Source organism: Oryza glaberrima, chromosome 1 (assembly GCF_000147395.1).
Source record: "Oryza glaberrima chromosome 1, OglaRS2, whole genome shotgun sequence".
NCBI classification, from domain to species: domain Eukaryota; kingdom Viridiplantae; phylum Streptophyta; class Magnoliopsida; order Poales; family Poaceae; genus Oryza; species Oryza glaberrima.
The window spans coordinates 10,160,051-10,183,472 of NC_068326.1; the positions used below are offsets into that span (position 1 = coordinate 10,160,051).

Below are 23,422 nucleotides of genomic sequence, written 5' to 3' on the forward strand. Positions count from 1 at the left end.
CTTCGTATATAAGAAGTTTATTTAAAAAATCATAGTATAAATTTGTTTTCAAGTTTATAATACTTAATTAATCAAACATGTACTAATTTAGTATCATCTACGATAAATCAAGCGGCTACTCGCTTGGTTGCCTTAGTTTGATTGAGATTTTTCTTTTTTGAACATTGAGATGGCTAAATAGTTGAATGATTGTATAAAAGCTATTCGAGAATACTACACGCAAACAAATTAACTCCTGTAAAATTATAAAAATAAATTAAAATAGTTTTATTAAGGAATCATATATATATAAATCTCTGCGAAAATCGTATCATTTAGAAACCTGAGAAGGTGCTGCTGAAAGGAATTGTTTCATTCCTTAGAAAAGAACACACTACTGTGATTTTATCTAAGGGAGATGAAGATTTTTAGAAGGTTTTGATGAATATTTAGCTAGTGATAATACGGAGAAGCCATGTTAATCCGATCTTTTGACTAGTAGACTAGTAGTACAAGTTTATTTTCAAACCTATGTAGTAGTCATTTTCCAAACGAACAGAACCATTATTGCTAAATTTTCTTCGAAGTGAAAAAACCAGACGACTGTTCCGTGAATCCGGATATTGTAACCGCAGAACGTCTGTGTATGTGTACATGTACATGTGTGCACTCACCAGATACTCCCCCTTTCTCTCCTCCTATGCCACCACCTCCTCACACATTCCCACGCACACATTTCCCCATGCACATCTCCCTCAATCTCTCTCTCTCTCTACATAGATGCTGCTACTCCTACTTGCTAGCCCTACTACTCCCTACCACACGGCCACACACACAGCAAGCAGAGCAGACGGCTTCGCTTTGCATGGCCACTGGAGTTGTTGCTGTTCTTCTTCCCTTTGAGCAGCAGCAGCAGTGAGCCGTCCTGTGGTGTGTTGGTTGTCACAGTACTGTGTGGTGGTGGTGGAAGTGGAGGAGCAAACCTTGGACATGAATTGAGAGGCCCCAATCTTTTCCTGTCCATCTCTCAGTAGCAGTGAGCTGAGTGAGTGAGTGACAGTGAGTGATGGATTGATGTGTGATGCCTCACTAGCTGAGCCCCCCCCCCCCCCCCTCCTCCTCCTTCCTTTGTGGCAAATCTCATCAGCAACAGGGACCTCTTGGTGTGACTACTTTGTTTACACGGTGGTTCTCTCCTTTTCTTCTTCTCAGCGTCGCCGTCGTCTTCTTTCTCCTTCATTCATTCAGACTTCATCAGAGTAGTAGTAGTAGGAAGGAGATAGTGTAGACAAGAAGTGTGTGTGTGTGTGAGAGAGAGAGAGAGAGAGAGAGAGGTAGAGAGATGGAGAGGAGGAGGAAGGCAATGTGGCTGTATCCAAAGGTGGTGGGCTTCAACCCTCCGGAGAGATGGGGGCACTCCGCTTGCTTCTTCGAGGGCGTCGTCTACGTCTTTGGGGTATGTGCTTATTATCCATGAATCCCAATCCCTCCCAACTCTCCTCTTCATAAAAAAAAATGGCTCCTGCAAGATTCTGCTTCTGCACATTCCTCTGCTTCTTCGCTTGATCACATCTTCTTCTTCTTCTTCCTCAGTTTGCATGTTGTATCATCCATGAACCTCGTTAGATAGTTGTGCTCCCTCTCTCTCTCTCTCTCTCTGCAATTGGAAGCATATGTCGATGGTTTTCTTAGTTTTTTTTAGATTAGGCTGAACTTGATGAGGAGGCTGTGAATTCTTTTTTAGGAGAAGAAAAGGAGGCGTCTTTTTGGGGGTGTTAATCTTGTGGAGTTTGGGTTTTGTCCTGTTGTAGCGAGGTCCCCTGTGATGAATGATGTAGCAAAATGTTTAGCAGCTTTCAACTAAAGTTGAAGACCGTGAGAAGTCAGTCCTTGCTGTAATATTCCTCCTGGATGAAAAAGTTGTAGTAGTAGCAAAAGAAAGTAGCTTTTCCTTTTGATCGATAGATTACTGTCAGTTTGTCATCACCTGCAAATATATGTTACTTGTCTTTTTTATCACCTCAGATAATCTTCTATAGAAGTAGTAGGATGAAAACCTGTTTTTTTTTCCATGAACATTACAAACACTGAAACAATTGTTTTGGAACAGTTGTTCTTCAGAAATTTCATTTGCAGTGATTCCACTGAACTCATTCAATAGGCCGGTGGAAGTTAGTGGCAAATGTACTAAGAAAAAAACAAACGAAAAAGAAGCAAGAGGACCTTTTCGTTGCTGTTCTTTCTCTTTCCCCCTGGCTTTTGGACCACTCCCTTTCTTTGCCTCTTGATATGCTGTGATTCACCGACCGAAAGATCGCTCTTTTAATGCTCTTAATTAGCACCTGTTTAGTAGCAGTTACAGTTTAACCTGAAATTACGCTGAAAAAACCAATCTTCTGTTTTGCCATGTTCTTTGCTGTGACGAAATGCAACTGACTTTTAAGTCTATGGTCAGTTTGGTAGGAGCAGCGCAGCTTAACCTGCAATTATGCTGAGAAACCAGTTTTTTTTTTACAATGTTTTTTGCTGTGAGAAAATGCAACTGATTTTCAATCAACAGTGAAGTTTAGTAGGACTGCAGAACAGCTTAACCTGCAATTATGCTGAAAAAAAAAACAGTTTCCGTGCAATGTTCTTTGCTGCGATGAAATGCAACTGATTTTCTGTCGATTGTCTAGTTTAGTGGGAGCATACAGCTTAATCTACAATTATGCAATGTTTTTTTTTTCTTTGTGATGAAGTTGCAAATTAAACTGATGGATGTGGATGGAGCAGGGGTGCTGCGGCGGGCTGCATTTCAGCGACGTGCTGACGCTGAACCTGGAGACGATGGCGTGGAGCTCGCTGGCGACGACAGGGGCGCGGCCGGGGACGCGTGACAGCCACGGCGCGGCGCTGGTCGGCCACCGGATGATGGTGTTCGGCGGCACCAACGGGTCCAAGAAGGTGAACGACCTCCACGTGCTCGACCTCCGGACCAAGGAGTGGACCAAGCCGCCGTGCAAGGGCACGCCGCCGTCGCCGCGCGAGAGCCACACGGTGACTGCGTGCGGCGGCGGCGACCGGCTGGTGGTGTTCGGCGGCAGCGGCGAGGGGGAGGGGAACTACCTCAACGACGTGCACGTCCTGGACGTGGCCACCATGACGTGGTCGTCGCCGGAGGTGAAGGGCGACGTCGTGCCCGCGCCGAGGGACAGCCACGGCGCCGTCGCTGTGGGCAGCCGGCTGGTCGTCTACGGCGGCGACTGCGGCGACCGGTACCACGGCGAGGTGGACGTGCTCGACATGGACGCCATGGCGTGGTCAAGGGTAAGGGGTCCCGTCCCTGTCACGCATGTTGGGGGGGGGGGGGGGGGGGGCAGATGCTGATGTTTCCGGTGCAGATCGCCACCGTTGCTTTCGGCCTCCACACCGTCCTGCCTCTGCCTGCACTGCTGCTGCTAGGATTAGATGCCACTATGCAAAATTTCAGGAGCTTATTGATTTCTGATGCTGACTTCTTTTGCCTCTGCGTGTATTAGTAATAGTGTAGTACGACTGTGACATAATTTTTCAGTGTGTACGTTTTGTCGGTAATTTGGTTGGTCTACCTCTCACAGTGCCACAGCTCATAGGAGTACTAATGATTTGTATAACTAACACTTCTAACTAACCTGTCAGTGCTGAATAAACACTTTCCTAACCGTTGATGACTAGACTGAAACTACTGCAATTTGCTTTTATACCAGCTTGAAAACTATAGTCCATTGTGTTACATTAGAAATGCTCAGTGAATTTTTGCTCGTCTCTGATAATGTTGTTGCTGATTTTACAGTTTGCAGTAAAAGGGGCCTCACCTGGTGTTCGAGCTGGCCACGCTGCTGTAGGTGTTGGATCTAAGGTGAGCACCAATTATTGGAACAATGGAGTTATAAAATTTTGTGAGGGAAAAAAGAAAAATCTTTTGTGCCACTTTCTAAGCAATGCGCACATCGTGTAGGTCTATGTTATTGGAGGAGTTGGTGATAAGCAATACTACAGTGATGCCTGGATTCTTGATGTTGCAAATCGGTCGTGGACACAGCTTGAGATATGTGGGCAGCAACCGCAAGGACGGTTTTCTCATAGCGCGGTTGTCCTGAATACCGATATCGCAATTTACGGAGGGTAAGTTTGCATGAAAAATTTAGCACGGTACTACTATATATCTGGGGAGCAATTTGACATACCTGGCAAATTCACAGGTGTGGTGAAGATGAACGGCCCCTGAATGAGCTGCTCATTCTTCAGTTGGGCTCTGAGCATCCAAATGGCCGTTACAACATCTCAATGTGCAAAGTTCTAAGCAACCACTGGAGCCAGGAGAGGCGAAAATTCTTGAGAACAGAAAATGTGAGTACCTAACTTTCTTATGAGTAGGCTTGATGTTAATTTCTTCCGCAAAACTTAATATCATGAATGGGATATTACAGCAAAGAGATCCAAACATGAGTAATGGAGAACTTGGTCCAAGATCTCGGGAAGCAGAAATCGAACAAAGAAACCCGTTCTTGCGTGGTCTCGGTAAGAAAATATCTTACAAAACTAAAATGTACAGTTGTCATCGTTATGTTTACATCCAATGGCTACATCGTTTACGTTCTTTTCAGAGAATGGCCATGTGAAAAGGAGGAGAACTGGCGATGTTCGACTGAAAGAGACCGAGTCGGAGCAGGAGGAGCACTCACTGTCACTTTCTCAGCACTCTTCACCATCCCAATCTGATCAGGAGCAGAATGGAGCTCAGAAGCTTTCGGCATCTCCTAACGGATCAATCTCAGCCCTGCAACCGTTTGTTCGCCTCAACACCAATGGCACTCTGAGGGCTGCTGGAGGTGTGTCACCGAGGACCCTGAAGACGGATCAGTTCCTCCGCACCATTGCTCCGCAGCAGCGGCATGAAGTGCAGTTCCTAGCAGCTGAACCCAAGCCGCACCACCGCCCGCCTACTCCACCCCTTGTATGGCACTCTTTTCACAGCACTCTTCTTCCACCTCTGGCGTGCCATATTGTTCATGTCTCTTGATGAATTGCTTGTCTACAGATCGGCGCAGAGGTTCATGGGACTATCGATGGAGCTTTCGATTCAGGGTACCTCATGACCGCTGTCGTGAATGGACAGCTCTTCAGAGGCGTCCTTTTCGCTCCTGTAAGCAATTCGCATCCGAAAAAGCTAATTGCAGATGATGATACACATTGTTCATCCTCGCATTCTCATGACATTTCCCGCCATTCCTACTTCCATATCAGGGTCCGGGAGTAACGGCTCCGAGACCGACGTTGCACCATCCGATTCTGATGAGCTCGGCCATTCCCCCGCAGCAGCAGCAGCAGCGCCCGGTGCTCGCCCACGCCATCCCGGTTCATGCCCGGCCCGTGCCACAGGCGACGGGCTTCGTGCTGCCGGACTGCAGCCACCATGCCCGGCAAGCATTCCCGGCGTCTGCAGCGGCGGCAGCGGCGAAGATCATCAAGTCTGAACCGGAGAGGGGCGGCAGTGACCTGCACGATGTTGTGCTCACGCTGGGAGGGCCTGGAGCTGGCAAGTGACACCTCTTTTCTTGTTTTAACACTTGTGATCTTGGCCTCTGATGTTGATCTGTTAATCTGCTCTTGTAAAATAGTCATCCTGGTTGACAAAAATAAGACCAGTAACCTTGTGTAATTGTTCCTGATAATGCCCAATTTTCTTCTTCCTGCGTGTTAGATATATTGATATAGTGCTAGTTTGATGCGACTAGTTTTTTTTTTTGGGTGCTTTAAGCAGTTATTGTCATTATATGGAGTCAATTGCCTTCATGGAAAAGGTTTTGTGAGTAGGGCTGTGTTTAGATCCAAAGTTTGTATCACTTTTTCATCACATCAACTTGTCATAAACACACAACTTTTCAGTCATATCATCTTTAATTTCAACCAAAAATATAAACTTTGCGCTGAACTAAACACAGCCTAGGATGAGTTATCATGGACTCTCAAGCATGTTCTTTTCTGATTTAGTACAAGTACTGAACGATTTTGCTTCATTTTCCATCGTGTCTGTTTCACGCTGAACGACAGTTGAGCAGAGCCTGCAATCAGTACTAGCTGTAGCCTGTAAGGATTGATCAGTCCAATCCATGTCTGACAGTAAAAATGGCACAAGGGAGTAAACGAGTGGACGAAGAGAGAATTCAAAAGCAAAATTGGGTATAGATGACCAATTGATTGAGTTGTTGTAGTAGTACTACTTTTGTCGCAGTCACGGCCAGAGATTAGGATTCATATCGCCCACATCAGGCAATGTACGGATAATAGATATACTCTCTAGTTTTACATTGATGGGTTAATGATGTTGGTATTTTAGTTGTTATTACGAACTTGACAATTGGATAAAAACCGATATTGCATGGTTGAACATTCAAATTTTAAACCAATGTCATCAACAGTGAAATCCCGAAAAAAAAAATAGGTTATGCCAATCTTGATTCTCCGACCTATGGTATATTGGCACCCATGATAACTTTAACAAATTATTGATTCATCGAAGCAACTATTATCTTAGAGAAAATATCTTACCACACAGCCTCCATCTCATATTACAGCTACCTCTAGCAATCAAATTTGAATTAAAAAGGTTCCACTCACACATCTCGCCCCTATATGAATTAAAAAGGTTCAACTCGGGACCATTTTTTTTTGACCAAATAAATTACCTCAAATTTGATTTAACATATTCGATCCCTTTGCACGGGATGACAAGACAGAAGCCTATGCAAGGTGTTCAAGGCCTTGTCTCTCGTTCTGCACGCAATTACTTCCTGTCCGAATGGCTTCTCCTGTTCACAAAGACTTATCCACAACACACTTGGGACTAGCATGCACATATCATTGTCAGGGCATCAAACTGATAGCACACTGACTACAAGAGATGGAAACAGCAACGATTCTGTAGTAGGATTCTTGCTTCAGTACTGTATGTCTGGAGAAGCCATTTCGTTCAGAAAGTAAGCAAAAAAGAAGTGTTGGAGAAAAGCCTCCTCAGACAAGACTACACGTTGCACTTGAAGAAAAAACCCTTTACCCTAGCATGCCTCTGCTTCTTGAAAAAAAAAGCAAGAAAAGGCTGGAACAGCATCCTAGCCATGAGGTATATCATCCTCTACATGGAGCAGTAGGAAGAAGGGAGAACAGTTCACTCAAACGAATCTGCTTTGTGCCGCTCGCCGAAGAATCACGTGTCACCGACAAAGTAAAATTACCGAGGATAAACATTTCAGCGTCCCTTGTCGCCAATCCTCTTGAGTAATTTCCCGATGCCATAGCATATCTCAATCTTATCTTCCTTGATCCTTTGGCGGATCGAACGGCTTGTCTTGCCAGCCGCCAAGTAGGTCCGCAGGAGGGACTCATATGCCTTGCCATCAATGCATCCTGACGTTCTCAAGCAGTTGAGAAACCTTTCGGCACCTTCCACATCCTTGTGCTCTTCGAAATACTTCAAGAAACAGCTGATCTTCTCCTGATCTAGCTTCGATTTCTTCCTGGGAAGTTTGGTCATATTTTCAACCCAGTTCAAAGCGGAGGTCATGTCCCCTTTCCCCATGTAATGCTCTAGAAACAACTCACATGTTTTGGAATCAAATTCTGCACCTTTTTCCTTGACCTTCTCCCATAGTAATTCAGCTTCCTTGGTCAAGCCATTTCTTAGATGTGCTCGGGTCATCATATTTGTCAGCCTCGCATCATAATTTTCATAATTAGATTCCCAATCCTCATAAATCTGCTTCATGCGATCATCGTCATTGAGTTTATAAAGAGCTTGAAGCATGCCGAGGTAGCTGGTGTTAGTCACCTTCTGAAAATTAGCCTTTATCAGGTTCCACACTCTGTTGACCTCACTCAGATTGCCTACTGATGCATATAGGCTCATAAGGAAATCAAAAGGCTGCCTGCCAGCTTGAACATCGATGAGACTCTCGAGTTTCTTCAAAGCAGATTCCGCTTCTTCAACCATATTAGCATTCACATAGAGGGAAGCGAGTGTGCTATATGCAGACCACCCTAGAGCCACTTTTTTTCCTTCCATTTCTTTTAGAACCTCTCCAACAGTATCTATCTTGTTCAATGCTGCATAGCTACTCATCAGCAGGCAGCATGTGAGGTTATCCGGTTTAACATTCTTCACTTTCATCTCCTCAAACAGGCTTGTAACCTTCCTATGCTGGCCTATCTTCACGTAAAGAGACATCAGGTTGTTGATAGGAAGAGTACTGGATGAGATTCCTAGTTCGTCCATCTTGCGATAGATGTCTGTTGCTTTGTCTTCCATTTTAGCAGAGCAATAACAGTTCAAAAGTGCACCATAAGTTCTATGGTTCTTGCCTGGATCAGGGAGGCCAGCAAAGTATTGTTCTGCTGCTTCAATGCCACGCACTTTATAAATGAGATCCAAACGTATGGCATGGTTAGTGTATGACATGTTCATACCCTTAGTGTTAACCATCCATTCCATCAACTGCCAAAGAAATCAAGAAAAAAAAATGTTGCATAAGCATAATAAACAAAAACCAATAACAGAAGTACATACAGACTGGTATGAAACAAGATATGTTGAGAAGTTCAGTACTACTAATCTTTTCAGACCTTGAGGATAACTGAGAATATAGTTGTAACAACATGCTATTATTTTTATTGCAATATAGGCAGAAAATATGTCCATTTATCTGCTTAACATGCTGAACAACATCTACCATGTCAAAAGCAGGCAGGTTTTCTTGCAAAAGAGTATGCTACATCATCTAAATGGAGTCAGTCAGTGAATTGGCAGGGAGAAAACACCGAGCCCACCATCCTGACCTTAAATGGCTTAAAAATCCCTAGACCCCAAAATATCTGGATAGTGCATTCCACCCCCTCTAACCTCCAATGCTGGTCTTCCCTGCGTCGCTACTAAACACAAGATGCAACCGCTTTCTCTCTACCGCAGGCACCTCTCTGCACCAAATATTCCTCTCATGTTGCCAACCTCCCTGCACCATTCCCTCCCTCGAGTTCCTTTTATCCCCTCACATCTATGCACCATTCCATCCCCTTCCTTCCCCGCATCATTGCCATATCGGCACCACCTCCACCTTCTCACCACTCTTCGCTGCTTCTCTCCTCAGAGCTTCATCCATCCTCAGCCATTTGAAAGACAACAAGTGAAGGTTTGTTTTACAACTGGCATTGAAATCCCTCTGTAGGATCTACAGAGGTTATCAGTTTCATCTCCATGGTCATGCTATTCGATTAATTGTCATCTGGAACTGTTATGGTAATAATTTTGAAACAAGTTTTACAATATTTTGTTCTATGCTTGGACCTCTGGAAAATTCCATTCTACAGAACCAAAAGTCACATGGATGTAGGCTTATGAAACATATATGAATAAAATTTATGTCCATTCAGGGTCAATGACATATTTACGCTAGAAACACAGACATTGTAAAACAAAACCAGCATCCTGAGGTAACCACGCCATCGCACAGACAACTTGAGACAAATTACATGTCAGGGGCGTAGGTAACCATATTTGGCAGCTGCAACTTGAAACTTGAAACAAAGAAAGCAAAAGAAGATAAGGCAAAATTTCCTCAAAAAATAAGGATACAAAGTGAATTGGGCCTAGCACACAAAATCCAGAAGTAAACTACAGCCTTCTAAAGTTAAGAGCACTAGAATAATTTGCTTCATTTTCTAAAAAGACTAGAATAATTTGCATATTTTGGATAACAAGTCCCCAATACAATGAACCCAATCAATCTAGCAGGTGTAATTACCAAGGTTAAAACTAAGATAATTAAAGTCCCCAATACAATGGAAGCAATCAATCTAGCAGGTGGAACTAAATCCATATTAAAATAAACGAACCTAGACTAAAAAACTGAACTAACCAGAGGAAAAAAATCCATTGGAACCCCTGAACTACTCAAAAGGTCTGGTTCTCAAGACGATCCTTGAACTCTAACAACCCTGAACTATCAAAACAGTTCAATTTGCTGAGTCCCCGTTCTCGTTGCTGCCAAACGTAAGTGTATTCGCATACAAATCAGGCCATTGCCAACTCCTATCCCCCCAACTGGTGCAAAATTGGGTAACACCTCATTTTCGATCGCCAATCGCTCCTGCAAAATGGCATCTCTCCTAGCAAAAGTGATATGATGCACAATCGCACATACCTCGAGGGCGTGGGCGTGGCGCTTGTACTTGCGAAGCTCCTTGACGTACTTGGCGAGATCCGCCGCGCGCGCCTCCCGCCCCTCGCGCACCCACTTGTTCATCACCCGCGACACGCTCCCTTCCCCCGCGCCCCCGAGCGCCGAGAGCCGCCGGTACAGCGACCGCGCGTCCTTCTCCTCCCCCGCCGCCGCCGCCGTCTTGGCGCCCTTCGCCGCGGCCTTCTCGACGGCGGGAGCCACGGCCGCCGCCTCCGCCTCGGCGACCGCCGTGGAGAGGAGGCGGCGGAGGACGAGGCGAGCGGCGGCAGTGGGGACGGGCGGCGCCATGGGGGGTTTAGGGTTTTGGGAGGGTTTCGACTTTGGAGTGCGGGAGAGAAGAAGAAGATGGGGGAAAATCGGCGGCGATGAGTGGGCTGTAATTTGCAAGCATCGGGGAGCATTTTCCCCTATTCACAATCCGGTTCAAGCCTTCAACTCAATGTAAAAAAAAAAGAAAAAAAGAAAGAGGGAGTAAATTTTATTAAACCTTACCTCCTTTGATTCAAATTGTATAGAGCCATATGGATTTTAGCACGTTACAAATAACACCAAGTACTATGATCCTAGAGTTTCACAGAATCACGTCGTTAACCACTTTGACATACTCCTATATCAAAATTTAACAAAGTGGATGTAAGATTTGTATCACAGATAACAAAACTTATAAATTTGGGGTTTTGGACTATTTGCCATTCTCCCGTATGGCGTGTTCTCAAATGCCACTCTCCCGGATGACTTCGCTATTTTGCCATCGGAGAGAGAAGATTTTCTGCCCGTGTGATATTTTTGAGCCCGCAAAGCGCCACGTCACCTGGTCCGAGGGCAAAATGATTGCCTTGCCCTTCTTCTTCATCTAGCTCGGGTCCCTCTTCTCCAACCTTCCTCCCTACGTGTGAGCCGGTGACACCACCACCGACGAACCGACGTCCTGGCGCTGGGTGGAGAACGACAAGATAGGGGAAGCCCTGAGGGTGGACCTGGCGCAGGCGCCGACATCGGGGGAGAGTGCAGAAGAGCTGAGAGGAGGAAAGCGAAGTCGGCGGTGATGGGGTGAGGCACCGGCGATGCCACAAAAGAAAAGACAGGGGCCGGTCGCAGCGAAATGGAGCAGGGGCCGAGGAGGTAAGGAGCAGAGCGAAGGAGGGAGGAGTGTGAGGCGGGGATCTCACCGGAGCCCAATAACCTCGCCGGAGCGAAGGAAGCAGATGAAAGAGACAGGAGGAGAAATGAAGAAGGGTAAGACGATCATTTTGTCCTCAGATCGAGTGACGTGGCGCCTTGCGGGCTCAAAAATGGCACACGGGCAAGAAATCTTCTCTCTCCGGTGGCAAAATAGCGAAGTCATCTAGGAGAGTGATATTTGAGAACACGCTATCTGGGAGAGTGGCAAATAGTCTAAAACCCCTATAAATTTGAGATGTGATTGAAGAACTCAAAAGTGTAATATAAAATAATCAAGAGTGTGGTTTCGTAAAACTCTAGGACCATAATAGTTAGGGTTATATGTCACGTGCCAAAGTCTATATATCATAGTGCAATTCTTTTGGATCATAATAGGTGGAGTTTTATAAATTTTACTTAAAAAAAGAAGAAACTCTATCAGGATGCCCACCTAAACCCGTAAAATAGGGAGTCCCTAAATCTCTTTCATGCACACATCTCTACAAGTTTTTCATGTCATCACTAAATTTATATCGGTTAGTTTTCTGGTGGTATTCAACCAAACTTTTTTCGGCTCAGGTTATGCTCTACCAAGTTGGACTTTTTTAAGTTATGTTTTCTTCCATGTGTACTACAAGGGGTCGGTCTATCATGCTGATGCGGTCGACCGCTCACGCATCCCTCCTCGCGATCACGCAAGCGCAAATAGCGAGAGGACCACGTGTGGAGAAGCAAAATCCGATCCAACCCAATTTCCCACCATCTTCTACTGTGGCCCACGTGCAAACTAGGGGAAAAGGCCACACGTTTGTTTATATTTACGTTGCTAAAAAATATTATACATTAAAACTCTATACATAGAAAGTTTATACATACAAACTTTCTACGTGGAAACATTAGATATATAACTTTATTTATAAAATATTTGGTACATAACTTTATACATATAAATATTTGGTATATAAACTTTATACTATAATTTAAACATGTAAAGTTTATGTGTATATAAATTTATATGTATAGATTTTTATTTTAAACATGGCATTATTATATGTTTGCTAGTCATCATAAAAATAAATAAGCAATAAATTGTAGAATTAAAAAGTAAAGAAAAAAAATCAAATTGGGCCGACCCTCAATGGCCCAACCTATAAGGCAAAATTTGCTACAGGACACCGAAAGATTACGGCCTTTACTGTGAGACATCCGAAGATCGTGTATTTGCTCGTGGACACTAAAAAAAGTAGTAATTAGCTGCTGGACACTCCTCCCATTATTTTATTATTTCCGGTCAAAATAGAGAAAGAGCTGTGTAAGTACCAAAATGCCCCCTAGACACGTATTGTTCTTCCTCTCTCTCCTTTTCTTTTCCCCATTCTTCCTCACGACGGCGGCTGTCCCGAGCCGGGATGGCTCGGCCACGACGGGACGGCGACGGCGACGCATCGCCGGGGTTCACCGCCGACAGCCACCTCCGTCTGCCAGCTCACCCCGTCCCCACCTCTCCTCCCTGCCGTCCTCACTTCCTGCAACGGCCGGCGCGGGCCGCTGGGGCGCAGACGGAGGTGTCGTGCTCCTGCTGTGGCTGCGATCCTGCCAGTGCTTCCCGACGACGCGGAGGAGTGTGCCGGCGCAGATCATCATCAAACACGGTGATGAATTGTTTGCAGATTTTAGTCCCAAGCAGTTATTCCACATCTTTTTTTGGGGAATTATCCTAGACGAACTCTAGATGAACATCAACTTACAAGGCAACACTGAACAAAGGTTGCATTTTTGGTCATTTTGAGTAGACCACACCACCAGCAGCAGCCGGGGAGGACGCAAAGCAACACCATGGCGCAAAGACGCAATGCTTTTGCTCCATTCTTTAGTTTTTACCCATCAAGGATGGAGCTTCGCCATGGCAGCCTAGTGAGGCTGGTTGATGACACGGGGCGCGCCGCCGCTCCTTGGGCTGCCGGCGTACTTGGTGGGCTTCTCGGAGTGTCGGGGCTTCTCCCGGAGCCCCCTTGGGCCGCGGCGCGTCGCCGCCCTTGGGAGAGACCAGGCTCAGTGCCTTGAGCACCGCATCTGCACACACACATGGAAACATGGCGATGAATTCATCGCACTCCACGACGGCGGCGTGTCTGCCCCGCGCTCACGCCGCCAACGTCGCAGCTAGAAGCGAACGGGACGAGGACAGCGTGCGCCGGCGGGGAGGGCAGCGAGGAGGCTGGAGAGGGAGTGCTCGCGGAACGGCGACGACGCACGACGGCTCGGCCATGGCGGAGCTCGTCGGCAGCGCAATGAGAAAAAGATGAACAGAGAGAGGAAGAAGAAGAACAGAGAGAGATTAACAAGTGGGACCATAGGCAAACTTATCTTTAACCAAAGCTTCTCTCTCCATTTTGACCGGAAATAATAAAATAATGGAAAGAGTATCCAGCAGCTAATTACCACTTTTTTACAGTGTCCACGAGCAAATACACGATCTTCGAGTGTCTCACAGCAAAGGCCGTAATTTTTCGGTGTCCTGTAGCAAATTTTGCCAACCTATAAATATCGCACACAACAGGAAAGCGTGAGGAAAAGGAGAAAAAACCCGTTGCTGAAACTGGAAAAAGAAATCAGAACGGTTGTCCAAAATGGAAATTACGGTCTAATCGTGATCGATGTGATGCCGTACGTGACCGCTCGCTAAATATCCTTTTCGCACTATGGGTGTGTTTAGATTCAAACTTTAGATCCAAACTTTTAACTTTTTTCATCACATCAACCTATCATACACATAAATTTTCAATCACATCGTATCAATTTTAACTCAAACTTTCAACTTTGGAAGTAACTGAACACAACCTACAAGTAGCTCCCTTATAATGATTCACAACTGATCGATTACACACTATCAGCATGTGATCGTGACATCGTATTAACTGATAGAAGATTCGACGAGATTTTTTTTTTCGAACGAAATGTTTCGATGAGATTTGACGATTTGCCAGTTTTTATGTAGGGGTTTTGATGATTTGTCATTCTAATCCACACGTCACTGTCATAGGGTGGCATGTGACAATATAAAAGAGTGGCAAGAAATGGTCATGTATCTTCCTGCCCTTTGTTTTTCGGTGTAGACTTAAAATGGTTATTTATCTTCTCGCACTTCGATTTTCGGTGTAGAAACAGATCGAAAACAGGAACACACGAGAATGTGCTATGTAGCTGCACAAAACCAATTAGGAGACATACAAGAGGTACCTATTTGTAACTAAATAGGCATATGCTTTCTTTCTATAAAGTTAAGATCCAAAACTGAAACCACAGCGTTCCACGTCATCAGTAATTGTCAGCCGTTCGATTGGTGGATGAGATCGCATCTGAACCGTTGGATAAGAAGGTCATCGGGTGAAACCCAACGCCCCAGCCCATCACGGCCCGTGTCCTCTCTCTCCAAGGTTTCTTCACTCTCAACCGCACTGCAAACATCCGCCCGCCGCCACACGCGCTCACTTCTCCTCCCCCATCCGCACGCGCCGTGCTCGCTTCTCCCCCCTTCCCCCCCGCATTCCCCGTGCGCGCCAGCCGTGAGCCCACGAGGCCATTCGCACCAAGCCATGAAGCGCCGCTCATCCGTTTGGGAGACAGATCGGTCGTGGGAGGGCAAGCGGGTGCGATGGCGATCCGTGCAGCTCGATGGTGGTGGGGGCCGGAGTCGCGTCACGCCCCTGCGCCATCCGCCCCGCCGTGGCGGCGAAGGCGGAGGAGGCGAAACCCTAGCGTGGGGAGATGAGGTAGACTTCGATGCCTCTCTATTTTGATTCTTGCGTCTCGTGATTGGAGGACTCATTCGTGGAGAGGGGAGAAGGAATTGAGGGGAATCGGGGGGGGGGGGGGGGGGTTTGGGTGGGGGTGGTGGGATTTCGAAACCCTTGGTGTGAGTTCTTGACATTTTTCGCTAGCTGTGTGGTTCAATGAATTCCGAAACCCTAGGTGTTAAGGGGTCCTGTTTTTGCAAGATCTTGAATCCCCACTTGTGTAAGACTGTAATTAGGTTTCGTGTAAGCAATTTTAGGAGATGTATGATGCATTTTGTGGGTGACGACTATCCCTGGGGATAGGGCTTCATCAGCCTGCAAACATAATATAAATGAATAATCGATTTGAATTCTCTTTCTGTTTATCCAGGTGACCACCCTTGATTGGTATGTCTGGACCAATACGCACATAGACATTGGAATTGATCTAAAGTGATTTATGCCGTACCAGGACGTTAAAAGTGATTTATGACAGTAAAACTTGAACCATAAGTACTCAATGATCTGACAGCATGTAATCATGTCAATCTGGATTAGAAAAAATAGAGAAAGTAAAAATCAACAAAAGTAAGCTTACCTATTGTAATGTAGATAAGAATAGGTAGAATATCATCAGCCCCTGATAGTGGTCGTTCATTTGACATTGACACATCTAGCAGCAAGTTATTGATGACTTGGCAACAGCTCATAATGCAATTAAGCTTCTCTGCCATAAACATCCTACTGAAGGTCAGAGTTAACTTGGCCATTGATGTCTTGGTGACTGACAGGTCATAGTATATTTTTCATGTCGAGAAGATGTAAAATTAAAGCAGCGATGAACCAATCATTGGAATAATCCAGGGAAAGAATTATCGTGTAAATGTTGACCCCATGCATTTTTATCATATATAATGTACATTGTGAACAAAATGCAAGCTAATCCTGGTTTTATATAAGAGATAATTCAAAGTAACCTTACATATTAATTTGCATTTTACCTTATGCCGTGATCGATATACAAAGCTTTCAGAGTACCTTATGCATTTAGTACTGTTTTAGTTTCTTAAAAAAAATTCTACCTGCAACTTATACTTCTTTCACCTATCCCTTTAATAGATACAAGAACATTTGTTTGGCAACTTGAGGAGAAGCTCGACAATTGAAGCAGATAACCTTGCTCGGTATGTCTACTGTTCAACTCAACATATATTTTTCATATCTTCTGTACATCTCTTCTCTAATTTATCTTTGCAATATCATTTCATATTCCAGTTACAACTTATGATTCATATTCCAGTTACAACTTATGGATATACTCCTACATTTAGCAAATATGATAGTTACTTCCGATATTTGTAAATATATAATCAGAATTAGTTAATTCTGAATTGAATTGGTTCTTTGCCCTGAGTGCTGATTTTAGTTCCTCAAAAAAAGTATCTGAATTTATTCTATTTGGTAAGCCTAAATTTGCCATGAATTTTGCCCACATTCTATTTGAGCATACATTATAATTTGAACCAAGTAGGAGCACTGTTAAAGTTTTGTGAATTGGTTTCTCTAAACCTAAGAAAGAATCCCTACCCTATGCACTGTTGTTGTTTCAGTTTCTTAAGAAAGGATTTCTAATACTTGCAGTGGATACTTATATGTCCTATAACTCTAATTAATTTGAGCAGTTGGAGAGCAACCAGAGGATTGGTATATAGATGTCCTGACATAGCGAGACTAATGTTGTGATTATGACTATAAATTTGAAACTTCTTGCAATCCAAATGAGTATTCTGTGTTCAGTGCTTTTAGCAATTGATGCAAATATCACATTTAATTGCTCAAGTAGCAGAACTATTCACTTATATCTCGATTCTTCCATCTATATTTTTTTATACATTTTAATATTATGTGTGCATATAGCTAAATCTAAAGGAGTTTTTGTTGTTTCTGATATTTGCAGGTTTTTGAAATTGTATACTACACTATATTCCTGTTTGATTTTTTATGTCTTTCAAGCAATAAAACAGAGCTCCACATTATTGGTTTATGAGCTTGATGCAGTTTCAAGTATTTCTTACTTGAGTACATATTTTGCCAATCAATTTTTTTTTCATGTTCAAACAATACAATCTGATTTTCATACTTCAATGCACATTTCATGTTTTCTAATGTGCCCGCGGCAACGCGCGGGGCTTCATCTAGTATCAATTAGAATAATAATACCACACTCCAGAGCATGCTAATCTGACAATTTGTTTTGAACGACAGCAAAAGCTTTGCCATTTATATTAACAGAGAAGGAGAAAAAGGAAACACATATATAGTGGTACTAAAATTCCACCCCTGCAAAAGAACAGCGAGTTAGGTGATCTCTCCCAAAACATGTAATTCTCCAACGTCGCAGCACCCGCTTTGACCCAAGTCCTAGCTTCCTCTTTTTATCTTAGCCACAATCGTGGTAGGAGTTGATGCTTGGTGACAGAAGATCTGTTAATGCGACAATGGGAACTATGGGGATTACCGATTACAGGAATGAGAATGCTGAAACATCAATAGTATCATATTTTGTAACCTCAATCCATGCATAATGTATATAATCATAGTCAAGATATGCATTAGCATTGGAAAAATTCACAAAATGCATCAGCGTGAAAATTCTCAGTGCTTTACTCCCTTTTTAAGGGACGGACACGACTAACAAAAATCAAGCAGGCCATTGGAAAAATATGTAATTTTTAAGTAGGTAAAGATATACTCCCTCCGTTTCATAATATAAGTCATTCTAGCATTGCTCACATTCAAATAGATGTTAATGAATCTAGACATATGCATATGTATATATTCACTAACATCTACATGAATGTGGGCAATGCTAAAATGACTTACATTATAAAACGAAGGAAGTAAGTTACATTATTTGGGTACTTTCCAAAACAAAGTATCGTTATCAGATGCGTGGATCGGTTAATTTTGCAATTTTCAGATATGTGAAAAAAAAACTTCTATGGACTACCAAACACTTCAATTGAATCTTCTTTGATCCGTTGAAGCAGCAAACGGCTTGTCTTGTCAGTCGGGGAGTAGGTCTGCAGGAGCCAGGAGGGGCTCACATGTCTTGCTGTCCGCATCCCTTAAGCAGTTGCTGCAGTTGTAGGTACTTTTGGCACCTTCCACAACCTTGTCTTCTTCGAACCACTTCAAGAACTTGCAGGTCTCCTGATCTTGCTTCCCTTGTTTCTTGGGAAGTTTGGTCATCTTTTCAGCCCATTTCAAAGCGGAGGTCATGTCCCCTTTCCCCAAGTAATGCTCCCGAAACAGCTCACACGTTTCGAAATCGAAATCACCACCTCTTTCCTTGACCTTCTCCCACAACAATTCAGCTTCATTGGTCATGCCATTCCTTAGATGAGCTCGGGTCAACATATTTGTCAGCCTCGGGTCATAGTTTTCATAACGATATTCCCACTCCTTATAAATCTCCTTCATCTGATCGGTGTCACCAAGTTTATAGAGACATTGAAGCATGAGGAGGTAGCTGAAGTTAGTCCTATTATAAGAAAAAGTCATTTTTATGTCTTTCCACACTCTGTTGACCCCTCTCAAACTGCCTATTGATGCAAATTGCCTCATAAGGAAATAAAAAGGGTGCCTGCCACGATCAAAACCGAGAAATTCCTGAGCTCTCATAAAAGCCAATTCTGCCTCTTCAACCATACCAGCATTCATATAGATGGAACCGAGTGTTCTAAATGTAGACCATCGTTCAGGCACATCTAATAGTGACATGTTGTAAAAAGTCTCTTTGACAGCATCTATCTTGTTGAGTGCTGCATGACTACGCATCAGAATGCAGCATGTGAGCTCATCCGGTTGAACATTCCTCTCTTTCATCTCATCAAACAGGTTAGCCACCTTGCTATGTTGGCCTAGCTCCAGGTAAAGGCCCATCAGGTTATTCATGAGCTTAGTACTGGATGGGATGCCAAGTTCGTCCATACTGCGATAGATATTTGTAGCTTTCTCTTCCATTTTAGCAGAGCAATAACAGTTCAAAAGTGCACCATAAGTTTGATGGTTCTGGTCTCGAGTAAAAGAAGGGATGCCAGAAAAGTATTCCTCTGCAGCCTCAATGCCATACACACTGTAAAGGAGTTCCAAATGCAATGCATATCGAGCATATGTCATGCTCATACCCTTTGTATTAACCATTCAATCCATCAACTGCCAAAGAAACCAAGAAAAAATATTACATAAGCACAATAATCATAATCTAAACCCCAATTGCTGTACATACGGATTGCTCTGAAACAAGATATGTTGAGAAGTTCAGTACTAGTACTAATCTTTTGTGATCTTGAGGATAACTGAGCATATAGTTGCAACAACATGCTATTATATTGGAAAAATTCCATTTTACGCACCTGAACTTCCATATGGGAAAAATTCCATTTTACGCACTTGAACTTCCACAGAAGTCTAAATCGCCTCTGAACTTCTAAACCGGAGATTATTCATCCCTCAACTTTCCAAGTCGTTTGCTTTACACCCCTCAATCTAATCCATGAAGGTTTTTAGCTTGCGTGGTAGTCTAGTTAGCGAATTATTTTGGTGGGCTTCACAAGTTAACCTCTGTCTTCACGAACTGGCCATCGTATGCCTCACCGGTTGCCACACTCGTCCTAACAAGCTATCCCCTCCTGGCATGTTGCTTGCCTCGCTCATCGGTCACACCCTCTCCTCTCCTGGCCCGTCGTGCACCTAATTCACCCTCATCCCCAAGTTCGCCGGCCAATGCCTTCATCCCCGAGCTCTCTGACCACATTTTCTTGTCCCTGCTCTGCCTCACTTGCTGGCAGTAGGTCAGGAAAGTGGTCTCCTTTGCTGACCTACCGCCCATCTGGCTTGAGCATTGCTTGGGACAGGTGTCTTATTTCAATCTAATCATCCAATTCGCAATACACACTCATGGATTGAATTACGTTGCGTGGTTGATTCATGGATGCATTCTCGTCAACCAACTAACTTTTGGTACATATCATTCCGGAAGAAACATGCTGTATTAATATTATCTCTGCTGTCTCAAGGTGCATTTTACTTCTTGTCGTTTGCGCTAACTGTTTGGAGTGAGCAAGCGCATATGTTCCTGCCGTACAGCGGCGGGCATGGAAAGGTTGCAAGGACATGTAGCAGGAGAAGAAGTGAGTGAGGAAGAGGTAATGTGTTTTGGCCATTTCAAATTCAGCATTTCGGTAATACTTCCTCCGTCCTAAATTATAAGGACTATATTTTTTTTACACGTTCACCAATGACATACTTTTACCATTAATTTATCACATGTTATGTTTCCAACAGATAATAAATTAGCATCACATAAAAGAAATATAGTGATATAACATACATAATACTTAACATATACTACTATTACTATATGGTTAGTATGATTATTAGTCAAAAGCTATCAAGTTTGATTTTTCTTTAAAAAAAATGGCGCCCTATAATTTGGGACGGAGGGGAGCTTTGTGGCTTGGAATAGACCCCGCGTCGCTCTCGCGCGGGCGGCTCGGGGGGCGAAAACCCTAGCCGCCCGCGCCTACTCCCTCTCTCCCCCGCCTCGCCGCCGCCGGAGCTCGCCGGCGGCAAAGCTGGCAGCGAGCAGGGAAGGCGGCGGCGAGGTCCTTCTTCCTCTTGGCGGCTCCCTCCCGGCGCGACGTGGACGGGGCGACGCCGATGAGGTACCCCACCGCTGGGAGAAGTGGAGGCGGCGGGGCGGTGTGGGGTGGCGGCGGATTCGGCACCCCCATGGCCGGATCTGGCGCGACGGCCCGGCGGTGGTGCGCGGCTGGGGGCAGTGGTGGCGGCGCGGCTTTGCCGGCTGGGAGTAGCCGGCAGCGCGGCAGGCCCGTTGCGGCTCGGCTGCCTGGGTGCGGCCCGGCAGCTGGGAGCAGCACCTGGCAAGGCGGCGGCGGCTCCGGCGGCGCCCCGCCCGGATCCGGCGTCCCCGTGGCCAGATCCGACTCTCCCGGATGGCCAAGGTCGTTATGGCCGGCGTCGCCGGCGACGGGAGGACGGCGCCTGCACAACGGGACGACGCCGACGTCGAGGTCGATGCGTGCGGCGCCGTGTAGCGGGCCGACGCGGCAGTGGCTGGCGCCGACGATGCTTGCTGCCGCCTCGTGGATGACCGCCGGTGGGGGCTGCTACCAGAAGGATGGCTGCGTTGTGGGGGACCCGACTGGGACGCCGGCTTGCATGGCGGCGGCGGGGTCGTTGCGCGTCACCCGTGTGGCGACGTTGCAGGTGTTGGCCGGTGGAGTTGTCGCCGGATCTGGGGTCGAGCTCGGATTCAGCCACACAGCATTGCCATCACGACCGGCGATGACGAGGGGACGCCATGTGGGTGCCTTCTCATCTCCTTGGAGCTCCTCCCCTTCTTGACCGCTTGGTTGTGGGGAGCTCCTTTGCGAGATGATGAAGGCGGCGGCAAGGTTGCCCCAGGTTGTTATCGATAGTGATGGGTGGTGGCGGGCACTCTCTTTGGAGGTGACGGCATGGGAGGAAGGCTAGCTGGTCGCCGAAGTGCAGCGGTGGTTTGGTCGTGCTCGTTCCAACGTGTAGCTGTGGGGGTCGCGCTGGCAGTAGGTCAGGTCGCTTGGAGTCCAGCCGACGGAGGGGCGTCGTTGCTGTAGAGGCCACGTGTTGACATTGCTTGGGAGTCGGTGAGGTAGCGGCAAGAGGGGCATTGGCAGGTGCTAGACGAAAGCCGGCCTAATTCTTGGGCGGCAACGGCGACGTCTTTGGGCGTTGCAACCCTCTTGAGGGCGTTGTTGAGGTGCCTCCCTCCCCCTCTTCAAGGATCCTCGAGGTGAAAACCTCATCCTTTCGGAATGGGCGATGGCGGCGTTTTGAATGTCGTGACCTTCTTGAAGGCATCGTTTTGGAGGTGGCCGTGTGTTCCTCTCGGTGTGGTGGTGTGTAGGCACGTGGTGGGGTTTGTTTTCTCCGGTTCCCTGTCCCGTGCTGCTTTTGCCTTTGGTTGTAAATAACTTTTTTACTCCTCTTAATGAAAAATACGCTTCTAGCGTATTCTCGAAAAATTTGGGACGGAGGGAGTAAAAAGAAGTAGCGAAATACATTGTTAGGGACACATTTTGACTATTTTCATGAAAACATGGGCAAATACAATACTCAGCGAATACGCGGACAAATCCTAAACATTTGAAGGGTTCAGGTCAATTTTCTGTTGATCGATTCGATTCGATTTGATTTGCACTAATAATTCCCTGTGCAGATAGAGGCGCAAACAACAACAGTAAGCCAAGCAAAAGCAGAAGGTGCACACAGCCAGCCTGAGCCAAAGCCGTACGTACGTGTTTCGATGGCAAAGGAGGCGATGCACGCGTATTCCGTTCATACCTCGAGGGCGTGGGCGTCGCGCTTGACCTTGTGGAGATCCCTGGCGCACTTGGCGAGATCCGCCGCGGCGATCGCCTCCTCCCGCCCTTCGCGCACCCACTCGTCCAGCACCCGCGACACGCTCCCTTCCCGCCGCGTCCCCGAGCTCCAGCAGCCGCCGACCCAGCGGCCGCCTGTCCTTCTTCCCCTTCGCCCTCGCGGCGTGGGGAGCCACCGCCTCCGCGGCCTCCGCGCCGGTGGTGAGGAAGCGGCGGATGACGAGGCGAGCGGCGGCCGAGAGGCCGGGCGTGGGCGGTGCCATGGGTTTAGGGGGTTTCTGTTTGGGGGATTTACTATACGGTGGCCAGTTGTTATATTTATAGGTTTCCACACAGATTGCGCGACTAACATCGCTATATTTTCTCTCGTACAATATCATATATGTTTTCTTAATATATTAGTTATTAATTATTTTTAATATCAAATTTTAGTTATTTGTAAATTATATACCTATATGGACTCTAGACTCGTCTTTCAATATTTCATTTTTTAAATTCCGAATTTTCGACACATTCATTCATATTATATTTTATATGCGTGTTAGTTATTAATTATTTTTAATATCAAATTTTAATTATTTGTAAATTATATTCCTATATGGACTCCAGACTCATCTTTCAATATTTCTTTTTTTTAATTCCGAATTTTCGTTATTTGTAAATTGTATTTCTATATAGACTCTAGGCTCTTCTTTTACAATATTATTTATTTTTAATTCTGAATTTTTATTATTTCTAATTGTATTTCTATGTGGACTCTAAACTCGTCTTTCAATATTCTTTAATTTTTAGTTTTGAATTTCAG

The 23,422-nt window shown here is 45.3% G+C and overlaps 2 protein-coding genes and 1 pseudogene across 2 annotated transcripts; 1 reads left to right on the top strand and 2 right to left on the bottom strand.

Annotated features, from left to right (window-relative positions):
- Window positions 1-733: 733 nt before the first annotated feature.
- LOC127757376 (acyl-CoA-binding domain-containing protein 4-like) lies at window positions 734-5,703 on the top strand. The gene is made up of 9 exons (XM_052282879.1): window positions 734-1,435; window positions 2,755-3,288; window positions 3,794-3,859; window positions 3,959-4,125; window positions 4,203-4,350; window positions 4,431-4,521; window positions 4,608-4,957; window positions 5,042-5,146; window positions 5,248-5,703. The coding sequence occupies exons 1-9, from the start codon at window positions 1,322-1,324 to the stop codon at window positions 5,545-5,547; spliced, it is 1,875 nt and encodes a 624-aa protein (XP_052138839.1). The 5' UTR covers window positions 734-1,321; the 3' UTR covers window positions 5,548-5,703.
- A 1,204-nt stretch (window positions 5,704-6,907) lies between these two features.
- On the bottom strand, window positions 6,908-10,618 carry LOC127781042 (pentatricopeptide repeat-containing protein At4g01990, mitochondrial-like). Its single transcript, XM_052307959.1, has 2 exons — window positions 10,194-10,618; window positions 6,908-8,491 (listed from the first exon to the last, which is right to left on the bottom strand). The coding sequence occupies exons 1-2, from the start codon at window positions 10,518-10,520 to the stop codon at window positions 7,250-7,252; spliced, it is 1,569 nt and encodes a 522-aa protein (XP_052163919.1). The 5' UTR covers window positions 10,521-10,618; the 3' UTR covers window positions 6,908-7,249.
- Window positions 10,619-18,235: 7,617 nt separating this feature from the next.
- Window positions 18,236-22,880, bottom strand: LOC127768660 (pentatricopeptide repeat-containing protein At1g02370, mitochondrial-like; annotated as a pseudogene).
- Window positions 22,881-23,422: the final 542 nt, after the last annotated feature.